The 18,887-nt window shown below is 38.4% G+C and overlaps 1 protein-coding gene across 21 annotated transcripts in view; it reads left to right on the forward strand.

Annotated features, from left to right (window-relative positions):
- The window catches only part of TRPM3 (transient receptor potential cation channel subfamily M member 3), a gene marked incomplete at both ends in the record, with an annotated part of 787,829 nt that overhangs the window by 508,350 nt on the left and 260,592 nt on the right, over positions 1–18,887 (forward strand). For all 21 annotated transcript variants that reach the window (XM_082657218.1, XM_082657236.1, XM_082657222.1 and 18 more), the window contains one exon: positions 17,450–17,529. In XM_082657218.1, coding sequence (XP_082513344.1) covers positions 17,450–17,529 — 80 coding nt within the window. The remainder of the gene's footprint in view (positions 1–17,449; positions 17,530–18,887) is intronic.

Here is an 18,887-nt window from a genome sequence, read left to right on the forward strand (position 1 = left end):
GGAAAGGTGGAGATGAATTACATTTTTATATATTTCTCCCTTTTCAGTGCTTTCCAGCATGTTTTTGTAATATAGAACTGGTAAAAGTAGAACTTGGTGTGTGCCTACCAGATTCCAACAGAAAAAAAGTGTGTGTGTGTGTTTCTGTGCACAAACACCGTGTGTATGGGCATGTGATCAGTGTAATCAGTCAACTCAGTGGCAATGCTTTAAGTCTGACAGTTATATTTTGCTAATATTTTAAGGTTTGACAGTTCATGTTAAGGTTCTGGTGCAGAACGTGTTAGGAAAATAGAGAGCAATGAATATCTAAAAGAATGTTCCACCTGCAGCTGAACGATCTATTTTCTTGGTAACTTTATATTATTTTAACAAAGGTTTATTGAGGTACCAGGCACTTGGGGTTCAAGAAGAAGAGAGATGCAAATCAAAACTACAATGAGATATCATCTCACACCAGTCAGAATGGCCATCATCAAAAAATCTAGAAACAATAAATGCTGGAGAGGGTGTGGAGAAAAGGGAACACTCTTGCACTGTTGGTGGGAATGTAAATTGATACAGCCACTGTGGAGAACAGTATGGAGGTTCCTCAAAAAACTACAGATAGAACTACCATATGACCCAGGAATCCCACTACTGGGCATATACCCTAAGAAAACCATAATTCAAAAAGAGTCATGTACCATAATGTTCATTGCAGCTCTGTTTACAATAGCCAGGACATGGAAGCAACCTAAGTGTCCATCAAAAGATGAATGGATAAAGAAGATGTGGCCCATATATACACAATGGAATATTACTCAGCCATAAAAAGAAATGAAATTGAGTTATTTGTACTGAGGTGGATGGACCTAGAGTCTGTCATACAGAGTAAAGTAGGTCAGAAAGAGAAAAACAAATACCGTATGCTAACACGTATATATGGAATCTAAGGAAAAAAAAAAAGGTCATGAAGAACCTAGGGTTAAGACGGGAATAAAGACACAGACCTACTAGAGAATGGACTTGAGGATATGGGGAGGGAGAAGGGTAAGCTGTGACAAAGTGAGAGAGTGGCATGGACATATATACACTACCAAACGTAAGGTAGATAGCTAGTGGGAAGCAGCCGCATAGCACAGGGAGATCAGCTCGGTGCTTTGTGACCACCTAGAGGGGTGGGAGGGAGGGAGACGCAAGAGGGAAGAGATATGGGAACATGTATATGTATAACTGATTCACTTTGTTATAAAGCAGAAATTAACACCATTGTAAAGCAATTATACTCCAATAAAGATGTTAAAAAGAAAGGAAGGAAGGAAGAAAGAAAAGAAAAGAAGGAAGGTAAAAACGTAAATAGATGTGGTCCCTTCCCTACGTGAGCCTGAGGACATAGGCTAGCTGCACATTGTTAATCAGGACAGAAGGTGTTAATGGGCCAGGAAAGAACAAAGTATAGGGAAGCTCAAGGAAGGAAACAAACACTTTCACTGTAGAGTTGGAAACAGAAGAAATAGGAGAAGAAAGAAAAATTTGAGCTGAATCTTAAAAAGTGTAGAGTTATGCGAACAGGTAATTAAATTGAAACCACCTCCCTGAAACTATGGAAATAGGGAAGGACAAAAGTTATGTAACTCAGCGAAATGCAACCAAAATCATTTAAGTGCCTACTGTATGCTAGGAATGCCAGATATGTGCCAGACCCAGCTCAGATACCTGTCCTGTCCAAAGTTGATCCTTCCCACATCTGAGCACCCCGTCAGTCAGTCTCAACTTCTCTCATGTCCCTGAAGCTATTCTCATTCCTACATTCTGCTTCCTAGCTGTGTGACATTGAACTAGATGGTTAAACTCTATTATCTGGTGTCCTTACCTGCAAAATGAGCATAATAAAAGCACTTAACTTCACAGGTTTGTTATGAGGATCAGGTTAGTTGATGATATATGATAATAATTAGACCAGTGTATGCATACTTCCGGTAAGGGCTATAAACCTGTTTGCTGTTATTGCTGTTATTAAATGTTATTGTAATCTTTCATTCGTCTGATTGATTTCCCTGCAGAACAGTGCTTTTCCCCTGTGGGTCTTATTAAAATGCAGATGCAGATTCGGTAGGTCTGGGGTGGGGCCTAAGAATCTGCATTTCTGACAGGTTCCCTGATGCTGCTGGTCCATGGACGACTCATCGAGTAGTGCCTTATGGTACACAAACTGATACTGGCCCACGAGCTGTTTGTGAATGATGAGAGAAGAGCAAAATTGAGAGTAAACATCTGGAAACGTTTAGAGCAACTTGCCACTGCCACAAAATCCAAGTGCCTAATCAATTCATGGCATTTTACAAAACTATGAGTTTGTAACAGATCGAAAAAAGTTTTTAAAATGGTCCTTCACCACAAATCATTTGAGAAGCTTTGCTCTAGAACACAGCATAAACTTAAAAACAGATAAGAGGTCTTTGTAAAGTTTTGTACCACCTCATCAACTAAAAGAACTTTGTACAAGGTTGGTGTTCAACAGATATTCTTGAATGCTTGTGAGAATTCATTTTAAAATAAGGAACTACAACTCTGATTGCCCATTTTCAAATTCTCCATGTAATGGCTGGAGTCAGAGCTCCAGGTAGCATCAACTTTAATGAAGTACAGTTAGCAGTTGTACGACTAAGCTTCTGTTTACATCTTATGCTTAATGATTGTTTAAAGACTTCTGTGTTAGAACTGTAAGCACAGGAAGGTGTTTTCTCTACCTGGTTCTCTCCTGTGAAATATTAGATTTGTACATTTGTAGAAATACATGCCCATGTTCATAATAACTGACTTTTAAATAACATTAGGATCTGAAGAGAGACAGAACACATACACACGTATGTTAATGTGAGTCTCATATTTCATCCTTGTTCTTCATCTGCTATGGCCTCAGGTAGAGCAGTATTTAACAGTAGTATACATATCAGTATGTCAAAGAAAAAAGTAAAAGGGAAAAGAAATACCTGTTTGAACAAAAGAAATATATTATTATTGTGTGTGTGTGTGTGTGTGAGTGAAAGTCAGTATTACAGTATATTTTATGACTTTACCTGTAGTGGCAGTTTTAATGACTGGTTACAGACAGTATTCTAATGAAAGGGATCGCATCCCAGAGTCAGGAATTTCATGTGAGTGTGTGTATTTATGATTTTCCTTTGCAGTTATCTCACCAGCTAGAAACAAGGTGTCATTCACCAGAAGAACTTACTTAGTTTTCTACTAAATATTGGAGAGAGGACCTAAGATCTCTAGCAAACTTAGGGTTTGAAGTTTAAGTTAATAGATGAATCAGGATACTTGGTCTCTGCTCCATGATTTTCCAGTGATTAACATCTTTACTAATGACTTCCAAAATCATTATCTACTTATCTCTCATGTGCCAAACAGGAATCTTAAAATAAACTACATTATCAAATTAAACAAATCTGTGTTACGAAAACTTACATTCGAAATGAGGACATCAGATGATCCACAACCCCCTCCACCCAGGTCATGAATGTTATTTGTATCCCCTCAAAAAGTAGTATTCAAATTAAAGAGTAAATTCTATCATGACATTTTTACTCTTCCATCTCTTTTATGTGGAGAAGTTGCAGATCTGAAAGAAGGCTGGTATGGCTGGAGGTAGTGAGTTGGGATGTGACTGTGCAAGGCCTCTGAGGCCTGCTAAGGAATCTCGATTTTATTCTGGGAGTCACTGAGTGATTTAGAGTAAGGGAGATGGAATGCCACGAGCTAATACATCATTTTAAATGATCATCAGTAAAACTATTCTATATGATACTGCTATGATGGATACATGATATTATGCATTTGGCAAAACCATAGAACTGTACAACACAGAGAGTGAACCCTGATGTAAACTGTGGATTTTAGTTAATGGAAATATATCAGTATCGGGTCGTCATTTGGAATAGATGTAGCACAGCAGTGCAAGGAGTTAAATAATATGCGAAACCATGGGGATAAGTGGAGGGAGGGGATATTTGAGAACTCTTTGTACTTCTGGTCAGTTTTTCTTTAAACCTAAAACTTCTCTAAGAAATAAAGTCTATTAATTAAGAAAAAAATGATCACTCTTGTTGCTGGGTGGAGAATGAATTAAAGGGACCAATTAGAAAGCCAGCACAGTCCATTTTTAAAAATAGCTTTACTAATATAGCTTCCATCAGAAGAATTTTGCTATCAGAATATCATTTTGGCATCAAATATCCAAAGAATGGAATTCTTTACATCAGAGTAAGGGTGAGGTGGTAAGAAAACAGGAGGAAAATATCATGTTGCCATCCAATGGAATACAACTTGAAAACTAAATCTATATTTTTGCACTACCTACTAACATTTTTTACACCTACTTCTGAATTTTTGTTCATTTCTATGTGCATCAAATTTAAATTAATATATTTAAAGAAAGCTAATAAATGTATTAGTATCTTCCAGGACCTGAAATCTTTCAGAGAAATTTTTTGTATTAACATACTAAGGTAAGAATAAATCAAAAAGATACAGGCTTTGGTAGGGAGTATGTAAGGAAAGGCATAGACAATATATGGAAGCTAATAACCTTGAACCATTTTAAAACTGTCACATTAGTACAACATAACCAGAGGCTTGAATTTATGTGGATGGCTTTATTTTCTACCTAAAAATCTAGTAATTTGACAGAGAAAGATGACTATCAGACAGAAATACATTTATGCTGCATTACCTTAATACCTAATAATTTTTCATTTCCAGAGAGAGAGGAATAGCTTTACAGTTACATCGCTGGACCTATCTGCTTATAACTTACTTCTGATGATAAAAATGGTATTGATTTGGCCTCAGTTTCTCCAGTTAAGTAATTCTTGATAGGTTAAAAAAAAATTACAGATCATGGACAGACTCTGCATATTCTGACCAGAATGACCATCAAGATTTGATTTATCATTTGGTTGGGAATCAGGGCAAGAGAACACCAAGTTCTGGTCTTGAAAACTCTCTCGATAGCAGAAATAGAAATGTCAAGTTATTAATTAATTGCAATAATGTCTTAATAATACTTGAAGTCTTATTGAAACAGAATTAGGACTTGACACGTGTGCCAGATTGCTAAACCAGGGGCATTCTTAAGAATGGTTGGGGGCTTCCCTGGTGGCGCAGTGGTTGGGAGTCCGCCTGCCCATTGCAGGGGATACGGGTTTGTGCCCCAGTCCGGGAGGATCCCACATGCCGCAGAGTGGCTGGGCCTGTGAGCCGTGGCCGCTGGGCCTGCGCGTCCGGAGCCTGTGCTCTGCAGCGGGAGAGGCCACAGCAGTGAGAAGCCCGCATACCGCAAAAAAAAAAAAAAAAAAAAAGAATGGTTGGCGTCTGGGGAGAATTCTTTCAGGGATTACTTATTAATTCAAATCTCCTTATGTGCTTTGTGCTCAGTAAGCACAAAACTGTGTGCTCTGCTACATTTTCATTGTCAAAAGAATAGTGGTTTCATGAATTTGTAAAAATTAAAATACCCTCTTATTTTTTTTATTATTTTTTTAATTTATTAAAAAAATTTTTTTAATTATTATTTTTTTTTTAATTTATTTTGGCTGTGCTGGGTCTTCGTTTCTGTGCGAGGACTTTCTCCAGTTGTGGCAAGTGGGGGCCACTCTTCATCATGGTGCGCGGGCCTCTCACTATCACGGCCTCTCTTGTTGCGGAGCACAGGCTCCAGATGCACAGGCTCAGTAGTTGTGGCTCACGGGCTTAGTTGCTCCGCGGCATGTGGGATCCTCCCAGACCAGGGCTCGAACCCGTGTCCCCTGCATTAGCAGGCAGATTCTCAACCACTGCGCCACCAGGGAAGCCCCTACCCTCTTATTTTAAAAAAAACAAAAAACAAAACCTCTACATCTGTTTTGTACACATTAATGAGGAGCTAATGACAAAGCTGTCAGGTTCTGATTCCCAGAATCCTCAGCTCTGAGAGCTGGGGTTGACCATGAGATCACCAAGATTAAGTCCTCCCCCAAGTTTACACGACTAGGTGTCAACAAGACGTGGCTAGGATGCATATTTTGGGACCCCCTAATCAGTCATGCTTCCACTAGGCTCTGCCTTTGAATGGATAAAGAAAATCAGGATTTCAGAAATAAAATCCTGCACCAAATTTAAGTCTATACTTTGTGAGGATAAAGAGTTTGAACTGAACTAATCACTCATTGATTAAGATGAGTCTGTTTCTGTACCCAAAATACTTTAAGGTAATTAGGACTGATGATAAAGAAACTAAAAATAATAAAAATGAGAGAGAGAGAGAGAGAGAGAGAGACATTGATTTCCTAAGTAGTTAATCCTCATATGAGAACTCTATTACAAATAAAAGTACAGCTACTTATCCATTGTCCCCTTTTTCTTAGCATCTTCATCCTTCCAGGGCAAAAGAGGCAAACAAAATAAAAATCAGCCTCTGAATCTATGATATCATTTGTCACATAAACTCCACGTTTCAACATAACATAGAATGTTCCAATTTCATGACTCAGCACATTTCTTTGGTTCCTGACAAAATCAGAATGATGCGGGAATGAATTGTGAAAGCTAAACAGAATTAAGGACTTAAAGGATGACATTACATTGCCCCAGCTCCACAGTTACTTGACAGAAAAGAAGGTTGTATTTCCCATGTATGCGGCCTCCAGGAATATAAAAAGCCCTCCTGGTGACTTGCTCTATGCTGGCTTTGTCACACTGTTGCTGCTTTCTAACAAATGATCCATCATTTTAAACTTTCTAGCTCTTGAATATGTCAAATCTCAGTCTTACAATTTTGTTAGTCATAATTTTGTCTTTCATTTCCTCCTTCTCTGGGTGAAGTTTATCCTATTATTATCTTCTTAAGATGTACACCGGTTTTATAGAGCTGGCTCCAATGTAGGTATGATTTTCGGTCAATGAAGGCAGTGAAGTCGCTAAAAGTATGTGTGGAGCTTTTAAGTTTTTATGTCACCGTGTATGGAAATAGCTATTATATCCAAACAGATATCTAATCCTTGATCATAATTAGGATACTTTTGAAATAGAAGCCTATGTCCTCATTTCAATTTTTCAGCAGTCTTTTAGGCTTGATGAAGTGTGTATGTCTTTATTAAGATCATAATGATTAAAATGCACCTATCCCACCACAAAGAAGAAAAAGATGACTCAGCATTCCTAAGGTTAGTCATAGAATATAGAGGATGCAGAGTTCTCTGTACCCACTGAACCCTATGGAAGCACAAGGGCTTTGGCTCTATCGCGCTAAGCCAACAGCTGATATACAACTTAGGAATGAGACTAAACCTCTGTAGACCCCAGTTTTTAATTTGCGTAATGGAATTTTATAATACCTACCTTACAGAGTTATTGTGAGTATTTCATAAAATACTATGTTTGGAAGCATTTGTGAACTGTAGAATACTTTATAAATGTAATATATTATTGCCAAGCAATAATTAACTGATTCATAATGAAGAAACAATTTTCCAAAGAAACATGAAATATATTTTTATATTGTTTACAAATATTCTATGAGGTTAACATTCGTATATATTCATAGTACATCTATATAAAATTCTGCCTGTATTCAAGTGTAATTTACACAGTATGACCTACTGAAAAAAGATGTTTCAGTTATAATTATAAAGCATAGTTTATTGAATTTTTTGCAAATCTAGTGATAAAAATATAATCTAATTTAACTTTATGTTAAGGTGTATATGATTTAAGTTTAGGGGCTATAAGGAGGATTTTAGTACAAATAATTTGTATAATAATTTATATACTAATTATAGTAATTAAAATAATTTAGTATAAATAACCCACAAAGAATTATTCCCCAACGATGACTAACTAGGAATGAGAAATTGATATTTCTGCAGAAACAATGTTAAAAATAGAAAAGGAGAGTGTTCTAGGCAAGGCTATGAAACTATAGTTACACCATGATAGACCCAGAGTACTGTGTGTTTGCAGCAAAAATTGGCAGTGGGTGATTATAAATCTTGAAATGAAAACAAATAATTATAAAATTATATGATTTTTCTCCTAATGGAAGTGTGAGCAAGGTATGGAAGTGGATCAGTAGTTGTGGTGATTCATTTTGTCTGGCAGTGGGCAGCCGAGCTTGTCAAAGAATACAATATTTTGTGCAGAGTTAGGAAGAACAAACAGGTGTTTACTAAGTACAGAAGGAGGAACCTAGCATTCCAGGCAAATGGGACAGCATATTCAAAGGTTGAGGAGTATGGCACAGCATGGTGCATTAGGGAAAGAATCAATAATCTAGTGTACTGGAGCATAATGTGTTTAAAGATTTAGAGGGAGATTGAGAGATTTGAACAGATAGTTTCAGAGGCAGATCCTGAAAGGTTTTAAATACTGAACTGATCTGATCTTGTTGGGGTTGGGGAGCCAAAGAAGGGTATTGACCAGGGGGTGTCCTGATTGACTGTTTTAGGAAAACCATGTTGGTGGTATTATGCTCCAGAGGCAGCTGGCTTTGTCATGTTCCTCTGGCATTGTTTTACTTTATAGGTCAAGGGCAATTCTGAATATTAGAGAACACAATACATCTACTTTCATGCATTAGAATAAAAACAAGGAGCCAAAGGGACATTTAAGAGGAATTGGTCCTGTGTTTCCCAAACTTCATTTGCTTACGTGGTACCATCATTATCTACAAATCATTTTTAATCTAATTTATTAAATTTTTTTATGGATTCATTTTTTCATAACTCCTCAAAAGAAAATGTATGTCACCAAGCAATAATATTTATTAAATTACAGCTTTAGCCATTGCTTAAATATTATATATTATTATAAATCCAACTGTTCAAAGAAAAATGCATCTGGGTACCACCTTTAGGAAACACAGGTCCATCTGATGTCATCATCTTACAGGTGAGGATTTGATGTACAAGTAAATCAAATGTTGTCCCTAAGTCACCTATGTATGCTGACCACATCCCAAACACAGTTCTAGGTGCTGGGGTGACAGCAGTAACAAAATAAAATCGCTGCCCTCAGGAGCTTACATTCTAGTGGGGGCAATAGACAAAAAATAAATACGTGAACACATGTCATAATGCTAGGTAATGTGAAGAGCTGTGAGGAAAAGAGAGGGAAGTTACAGAGTAGAGAATGATGACACAGGTGTGCCTTCAGATGGGGTGTCTGGGCCTGTCAGTGTTCCTAATGTGCTGATGGAGCAAGTTGTGGGCAATCTGAGGATGGAGCTGTCCAGGTAGAAGGAACAGCAGAAGCAAAAGTACCTGAGAACTTGCCTGACATGCTTAAGGAAGAGCCAAGACAAGCTAGTGGTGGTGCCATGGAAACCTGGTTTTTAGGACCATCACCCCTCGCCCCTGCTGCCCCATCAGACATACCCCCTTTCTCTACAGCAAGGGCTGACCAGTACACACCAGTTCCAGCCCACTGCCTGTTTTATTGGAATGCAGCAATGCTCATTTGTTTATATCTGGCCTATGAGCACTTTTGTGCTGCAACAGCAGAGTGAATGTTGTGATGGAGACCATGTGACCCACAGAGAGCCTAAATTATTTACCATCTGGCACTTTACAGAAAATGTTTACTGACCCCTCCTCTATATCATGCTCTTGTTGTCATTGTTGTTATTAAATGTGGACATCACAGAAAGGAATGCTTTGGACATCTTTATAAAAATGAATACAAATCATCCATGTCAAAGTCTAGTTTCTACTTGTAGAAAATCTGATTTCATTTTTTAAAATTGAGTTGTGTACTAGTGGGAACTTTTTAGTATATTCTATTCAAATGTGATCTTTTTTCTTAACGATGAATTGGAAGAGTAAGGTAATCTGGGCTTCCCTGGTGGCGCAGTGGTTGAGAGTCCGCCTGCCGATGCAGGGGACACGGGTTTGTGCCCCGGTCCGGGAAGATCCCACATGCCGCAGAGCGGCTGGGCCCGTGACCCATGGCCACTGGGCCTGCGCATCCGGAGCCTGTGCTCCGCAACGGGAGAGGCCACAACAGTGAGAGGCCCGCGTACCGCAAAAAAAAAAAAAGAATAAGGTAATCTGCCATTACATGAAGATAGGAGTGAAGAATAACCACAGTTCGCATTACACTGTGATTTCCTCTTGTTAGTATTCAAAGTATATTCTTTCTAAACTACATCTGAAACAAGATGGTGATATATCCTGTCAGGAGTTGGAGTTGCATTGTTGGGTAATGCATAGGAGTTTAAAAGATATGTGTGGACAGTGTGGCCCAGAGCTACAAGTCTCTTTGGAACTAATTACCTTCTTAAATCAAAGAGTCCTGAAGATCATCTGTGACCTCATATGAAAGAGATGCTGTGCTGATTTTACCTCAGGCTTCCTTGTTCACATAGACATAGAATGCTCGTGGTTCTGGTGACAGTATTTTTGTCTTTGGTGTAAAGTTCATAGAAGGTGCCTCATATTCTTTTCCCTATCAAATATTTCTCTCTGGGAAGGAAAAATAAGCAAAAAGAAAAACAGCAACAAAAAATGAGTAAGACTAGCGAGAATAAGGCTAAAAAAAATACATGGGCAATATTTAAAAGACTCAGTATGGATCTGATTGAACTCAAGATTTAAAGTAAATCAGATGAGGAACTGAAGTAATATCTAGTGAAGAAGGAAGATGAGAAAGCTGGATTTTTCAAATATTTCTTAAACTACTAGGTCAGTATCTCTCAGATGTCAGATGTCAGATGTCAGCCAGCCCCCCCACCCCCACCCCGGTCTTCTTCCATCTCCTCCTCCTCTTCTCTGTTCCCTTCCCTGCTCCGCTCGCTCACTCTCTCCTGCCTTTATACCCTAGGAAACTCACCCTGTACATTATAGAACGTCCCTTTCCAAATATTACCCACTGAGCCCTCTCTATTAACTGAGCTCTTCGTAAGTCACTTCCTGAACTACTCTTTCCTAGTGACTTCCCATTATCATAAGGTCGAGCTTAACAGCTGGAAAAAAAATCTGGAAATCTTCTGACCACATAGAATATAGTTTCATGAGTATAAATGTATGGTTACAGAAGAAAACTTTGGAAAATATAAAAAAGCAAGAGGAAGAAAATAAAAATTAGCTACAGTTTCCACTTCAGTATATTCCCAGTTATCTCTGTATCTAGTTAAAATTTGTAATTGTTCTCTACTTACAATTTTGTCCTGCTTTTCTCACATAACAATGTGAAAATGTATATTTCTCTTTGTAATTAAATAGTCTTCTGAAACCTGATTGTGGTCATCAAACAGCATGAACCATAGTTTAATTAGCCTCCCATTAATTTTCATTTTTTTCCAGTTTTTCTGAATTATAAATAATGCTGCGGTGAACATCTTTGTGTGCTCACATCTCTGTTGATTCCCTAAGAATAAATGCATAGGAGTGTTACCGCTGCATAGAAGGATGGGTATCCTCATTATTAAGGCCATCACTACGTATTATTCTGCAGCCAACTTCTGAAGACTGTCAAAGGGACTTCTCCATCTCATGTTTAATGCTAACACTCAGTCTGATGATGATTCATTTGCATTTTGCTTATTGTAATGTTTCCTCACTTGAAAGTCACTAAGTAGTTTGTTGCCCCTTGTCTCCGGGGAAACCTTGGTAAGTGAGAGGCCAGAAGATGGGGGAGTTTGAAAGAGATCCATCCTGGAAACAGCAGAGAGGCAGGGAGAAGGCTATGGATCTGATCCAAGCTAGAAATAAGTCACCCAGTTCCCACTGTGACTCTCAGGGAGTGCCCACATAACACATACTAGGTGCTTTGACAGGAGATTGTGGGAAAATGAAGCTCAAAACGACACTGCCCTCAGAGGTTCACAGCCCACAGAGTTGATGATGAACACACCTCTCAGCTCTGACTTCCATCTGCAAGAAAAGTCTTTTGGAGATGAAGTGTTCACATAGTCACTTCTTTAAAAGTATTTTTGCCTTTTGTTGAAAGTTGAGCTCTCTTCTTCCCCAGTTCGTTCACTTATCTAGCTAAGAACTACTATTATCTAAAAAACTTATTCTTGGAAGATATTTGAAAGAGCCCTTTTGTGTTGTGTGAGCCAAAACCTCTAAGTTGCCCTCCACCCGCCCCAGATAAACACATCACAATGCCACTGCTTTCAGCCTGCATCCATGTGCTGTAATAGTCCCAGCTCATCTTTTTTTAATAGGGGAACAGGGGAGTGTAGGTTTCTAGTCACACATTTACAGTAGTGGGGGAGGGGCTGCAGGATAAGAAGTGTGATCAGTTTTATTATTATTATTTATTGACATCTCAGAAGTTGTGGAAGGTTACTGACAGACCCCAACTTTATTCTCCTTGGGCTCACATTCAGGGACCCAGCTATCCTTTTGAAACATTCAGAGTTTTTAGCAGTTCCTCTTTAAAGAAATGCTATCATTCCATCCTTTGGGAAGGAATGAACAATGCCGCTTGTGTGTTCAAACCACTCGGAGCATTAATATACTGTTTCTTTAGAAGGATTTGCTTTCCAAAGTTGAACTTTTTAGAACTCAGAACACCTTATCACACTTTCACAAGCCTTCTCTCTGAAAATGGAAAAAGAAAAGGGGGGAGAGCCTGTCAGGACTTGTGCCAGTTAAATCCGATCTCTCCGGGGATTTGTTTTTCTTCTGGCGTCAGATTAGATGTTCAAATCAAGCAGTGTTTGAGGGCTGCGAGGGAATGTCCATGGGATTCTTAGTGAGGCTAATCCCAAAGCAGCACATTCCAAGGGGCTAATCTGCCCAAATTCATTGCTTACTTGAAACGTCTCTTGGGGGAAGAGCCGGGCAAGTGACTTTTTTTCCAGTGGGCGGTCATAAGAGCATTATTAACGGGATGACCAGCCCCAGACACAGCAAAATGAAAGCAACAAGAGCCGCTCGTGGGACTGCCTTTGCCACCACCCAGAGTCAATGCTCAGGTAAAATGATTTCAGCTCATTTTCTTCTTGTTCAACTTCCCAATACTGGATCTGGGGATCTAGAGGAAGACCCAGGGAATGCCAGGGAGATGTTGAGGGAAAGCAAAAGGTAAAAATGAACACAGGCATTCAGTACCTTGGGGTCTTTGGTGTTTTGTTCTGATTAGGGCAGAGTGTACCTTTTAAACCTGAGAGTCTCAAAATGAGGGATGTAGTAAAGTTTTGCTTTATTTGTTCCTATAAAGTTAGTGGACTCCTTTTTTTCTAATTTTGCAATTACTGGACTGGATTGGTGTCCTGTTAAGTTGCCCTGCTAAAGGGTAGATTGCAGTAGCAGTTTCTGAGACTTTCTGTAGACAGATTTAATACATACTCTGTGTAAGTACTTGTAAATCATCGTTGCGCGGAGAAGGTCTTAATTCTGTAGCTAATGGGGAGTGGGTGGTAAGAAGAGTCAAAGAAGTTTGAGAGACTAACGTTTGTAGCAGAGTCTTTGTGAAAAAGAGTTGAAACCTGGTTAAATGAAACTATTTTTTTCTTTTTTCAGTTCCAATTATTTTGATGCTTTATTGACTGTATATTTGACTTTCAAAATTCATACGTACTTTATTCTTTGAGAGTTATTATTATACTTTTCTTGAAATGTGAATGTCCTCATTTTTGTTTTGAATAAGATGTCCTTTAATTATTAGCCTTTGAAAAACAGTTCCCTATTACACATCACACATGACTGATAATGCAGAAAGACAAGAAAGAAAATAGCCCTTCACAAACTCAGTCATGGTGATGTGACTGTTCTACCTTTAGAAAAGTGATTTTCTAAGAGCTGATAGAAGCCACCTTTTCTAAGAGTACATGAGCCCTCCAAAGCATGTTTAGAAAGAAGAGATTTTAAGGCATGCTGCTGAAGTTTTGCGTTAGAAGAGAATTAAAGGGTCAGCTAGAAATATGGCATGTCAAAACTGCTTCATTCTTTCTAACAATAAGGTTAGCCATTCTGTGCTAACTTAGCTGGATGTTGCAACCATGTATAAAGCTTCACACAGAGTAGTTCAAAGCCTTTGAACAAAAGAAAAGGGAATTAGTTTAGGGAACAAGTTAAATCATGATTATACATCAAATATGCCTTCTCCAAGAAAATGATTTTAAAAATCTAATATCCATCCACACTGAAGACTGAATAAAAGCACAATAAAGCAAAGCCCACAATAAATCATAGTAAATTGTGCATGATATTTGGTAGAATTCCTAATTCATGTGCTATATGTGCACTCTTCCTGTTATATATTATGCTTTTCTTCTCAAAAAGAGAATCCAACTCAATTATGAATGATGGAAAGATTTTTTTACATTTTCCCCCCTCAAATTTTCTATGCTTTTGCAAGAGAAACTGTTAGTTTGCTAATAATAAGAAATAAAAACTGATCCTCAATCCCTTTGCTGACAGTGAGGTAGCTTTTCACCTTTGAGAAGGTAATTAAGTTGCTAAACTGCACATAAGTCAGATTACTTAAAGACTAACAAACAAGTTGGCAATCCATATGCAGTCATTCTTATTACACACCTTCCAGGGCCTTCCAAGTTGAAACCAGGATCCATGAGTGAGAGAAATAATGGAGGTGCCCTTGAAAAGTCTAATCTATTTGTTGCAGCCCCCAGATTCTCAAGTTGGGAGTCCTGTGTGATTACACTTCTTTGGGGTAGCCGTTATAATGATCCCCCCCCCCTTCTTTTACGTCTTTCTTATATTCTGATGTCTGCCTAATGTCCCACCTCTATCCTTGGCCCCAAGGAGAGAGGAACAGAGAGCAGAGTGTTCATTACTCCACTTGTGGGGACTGGAAGGGGGAAATAAGGAGGGGAAAGGTGCAGGTATGAACTGGTTCCCAGACATGCCTCTAGAAGGCACTCCCAGGCAAGCCCAGATGGCACTGCCCAGATCTAGGGTATTTAATACCAATAACACCTAATTTGGAGAGGCAGTTGAGTAGAGTGGGTAAGAGTGTGAACTCTGGAGTCAGACTGCTCACGTTCAAACTCTGTCTTCTAATCTGCTGCATCTCTGACTCAATTTTTTCATTGGTAAAATGGACATAATAGTAGTACTTCCCTCATGGGCTTCTTGTGTGGCTCCATGGAGATAATACGTATACAGCGCAATTCCAGGTACATGATGAACCCGTAATAAAGGTTAAGCATTGTTATTAACTACTGAGTGCCTACTATGTGCCAGGTGCTTTCTCTGAATCATTTGCTTTGATTAATACAACAACTCTCCAAAGTAGCTGTGGTACCCTCATGTTATAGAAAAAGCTCAGGAAAGTTAAATAACTTTTCTGTATACCTTGTATGTGGCCAGCCAGGCCTTCTGGGAGCATATCATCTCCAGTGCAAAGTGAAATCAATTTAGGTCAGATCTGCTACAGCAGTTTCATAGGAATATCATCTAACCCTTTATCTGAACTTGTAGTACCAGACCAACCTAGGACTGGTCCCTGTTCTTGAGGTGAAAACTTGGTACCTAAATAATGATAACAACTCTGTGTCAGGCATTATGTTTGTGCCCATTTTATAGATGAGGAAAACCAAGGATCAGAGAAATTATACGACTTTGTCCGAGCTGCAGAATCCCATTCACGACAACATTTTCTAACTGCAAACGTCATTGTCTACACATGATACTGCCATTCCTGCTTTCTCTCAATGAGTATTGATCAGCACTCCCTGAAATTCCCAGATCGTGGGCCACAAAAAAAGGGAAAGTATGCTCTCCCTTTTCTGCTCCCCAAGGTGAAGGAAAAGTTGGTTTCAGATGTCCAGTGAGGAATATTTTTACCATCTATCTGCCAAGAGATGTTATCAAAGAAAGTATTCAGTTTCTAGGAAAAATCACAGCCTATGAATAGTTTAACTTACAGGCTTTTTACGAAGATAAAGACTGGTTATCTATGCTGCTAAGCTCATTTCTGCTGCAAAGATGAACCCACTAGTTTTTCCTATGTATTTGAGAAGAAAAATCTTTAAGAATAGACACTGGGGCTTTTTCCATGCCCAGATGACAAATGACTGCAAATGTTAGTTTTGTGGTGTGAGGGTGCAGAGGGCCACCTGGACCCAGGGATCTCTGTGGCAGGGTGGGTGCTCCTTTTCACTTGGACAATGTTTATACACTCAGAAATTATGCAACCTGATTGTAACCATGACTGAAACAGGATGCAGGTCCTTTGTATCCCTCAAGCATCCCCCGCGTTGCTACTTTTAAAATGTGCTTTGTCATGAATATAAGACAACTACTTCCTTTTGTGCTACATGCTTGCATAGACTCCACTGTGAGAGAGGAGGCAGGTGCAATATTAAGGGGTTGAGGGCAAACCAGACCTTAGCACAACTTATACAGACATTTGGGTCCCTGGCAGAGTCAATATCAATTACAGCCAACAAGCAGGGGCTTGTAACAGTTAACACTGGTCACTGGGACAGGCCAGGTAAACAGCTTAGTTGCACTTTGGTCCTGTATATTTTAAAAGTAGGAATTTGGTCCTGATGCTGGGTTAGAGAGAAGACGATACCTTGTAGATATAACATTACATGTTACTCTAGCAACTTCTGTCTTAAACACGCGCTTAGAGAAGGAATCTTCTGAGTAGCTTACTGGATTTCGTAGGAGGCTCCTTTACTGTTTCAAATCCTGCTAAAAAAAGGGGTTAAGGGATGAAGGATGGACACTGCTTTGGAACAAAGATGGTACAGTTTGTTGAAACTTCCTTTATCCTTCTGGGAGCCCAATCTCAGTGGCCAGGCTTCTGGGTGGACAGTCCCAACAGTGTTCATTCTAAGAAGCCATGTTTGCTATGCTGAAAGGCATGTCAGTTGCCAAAAAATGTGGTATCTTCCTTCCAAAGGCATTACCTGTGAAATTTTGGACTGTGATGAAGACATTTATCTTCCTATGTTTCCATTTCCTTTCTTCCCCTCCATATTCAAGCATTGCTAATTTGGATTTTAGTAAGAACATGGTGATGGATTAGGGCTCGAATTATGTAATTTCCTCACCGTTTTTCTCTCTTTCTATAAGGAAAATATAATGGAAGTGTTAGCCATGAAAACCATATGCTTCTTTAGATATATTTCTTCCTACCACTGAATACTTGTTAACTAAAGGGTTATAAACATCCTGCTCTGCGGCTTTCATTTTCTCTGTAAATAGCATTATTTTTCTGTTCTTCAAAAGTCACTATGAACTTGTATATAGTTTCATTACTAACATTTTTTATTATGGTCATTTCCTTTAACTCTCATATTATAATGTTAAATAACCTAATCAGCAGATTCTGGTAATAATTGATTTTGTTATATGCAGTGTTTATGTGTGAAGTAACCACAATTTCAATTCAGTTTATGATACACTAGTCTCTTAAGTGATTATGAAATTTTGCTTTCTAGTCAAAAATGCTTAAAGGTTGTGTTCACCTTTCTTCTTCTTTTTTTGTTGTTTTTTTTCAGGCTCAGAAGTCCTGGATAGAAAGAGCGTTTTATAAAAGAGAATGTGTTCACATCATACCCAGCACCAAAGACCCCCATAGGTAATCTTGCTGTCTCTATAATGTAGCAAGAACTTGAAGTAGCAATTATGGGAACAAAAATATGATACCAGTCACTATCCATTGCAAGAGAACAGATGTTAAAAGATCATTTTTTAATTGTTGCTGGACATCTTTGAAGCAATCTCATATATACACACCATGTAATATGCCATGCCTGCAGTTAATTGTCTGAGAGCCTGTACAAAATAAAAGCTACACCATAGGGAAGGGAATTCATCACTGTCTATAGGAATGGGATATATAGATAGATAGATAGATAGATAGATATAGATATAGATATAGATAGATATAAAATATATGAATGGGATATATAGATGTACGCATATACATATATATATATATATATTTAGTGTGGTTACTGGTTTTCCCTTTCCAGCATTTCATCAAAATGCTTACTTTTTACCAAAATGTTCTGCTACAGTGAAAAAGAGACTTTTAAAGGAAATACTCCTAGCAGATTACTAATTAGACTGCAGACCTTCAGATTTCTATCCAATCACTGGATAGATTTCTATCCAATATTCTACTTACCTTCCTGAAGATCAACAGTATATAAGGTGGAAAGCATTTGGGATAAAGTAACATATGAATGTCTGGAAATGCCCTTATGAAAAGGCAGTAAAATGGAGTAGTTTAAAATATAGACTCTGGAATCTATAGACCAGCTGTATAACCTTGAACAAATTACCTAACCTTCAAAACTATAATATTTTACTCATAAAATGAATGTCACATTGTTAGTATTTAATAAATGATAGCTCTGTATCAGTATTATTGCTAATAGTCATAACAGTGCTAGTAGTAAAGTATGAAGGACATTTTCATGATATGAGGGGTGAATTTTGTTTTCAAATACCTTGTGAATCATTTTTTCATTGTTTCTTCAACAACACTTCAGCTGCAGATCTTCATTCTCAGAATTGGATATATGACAGAGAGTGTCAATTGGGAAAAGACAAGTTAGGTTGTGACTCACATACGATTGAGAGTCCTTATTTAAATGTACCTGTTAAAATTCTTCCCTCAAAGCTGTTCAGTGTCCTTCGTGCAAGATTTGATAGATGGGAGGAGTGAGAAGTAGAAAAATCTACATGGCATTCGTTCTTTTCGTTCCAATCCTGAACAATGTGGCAGGTGTGAAAGGTGGTAGGTGCAGAAGGATGGGAGGCATGTTACAGCCTATACAGCTAGAGGAAAATGTGGAGGGGCCAGAAAAGAAAAGAAATGTATGTCAAGTAAATCCCGAGTTCACCATTTGCCAGGTATGGCCACATTATGGTTTCCACCTGAAAACTGACTCGCTGGCTTGCTACGGTTTGTAGGTTTCTCCAGCAGGT

The sequence above is a fragment of the Grampus griseus genome (assembly GCF_964374135.1).
Source record: "Grampus griseus genome assembly, chromosome: 6".
NCBI lineage: Eukaryota > Metazoa > Chordata > Mammalia > Artiodactyla > Delphinidae > Grampus > Grampus griseus.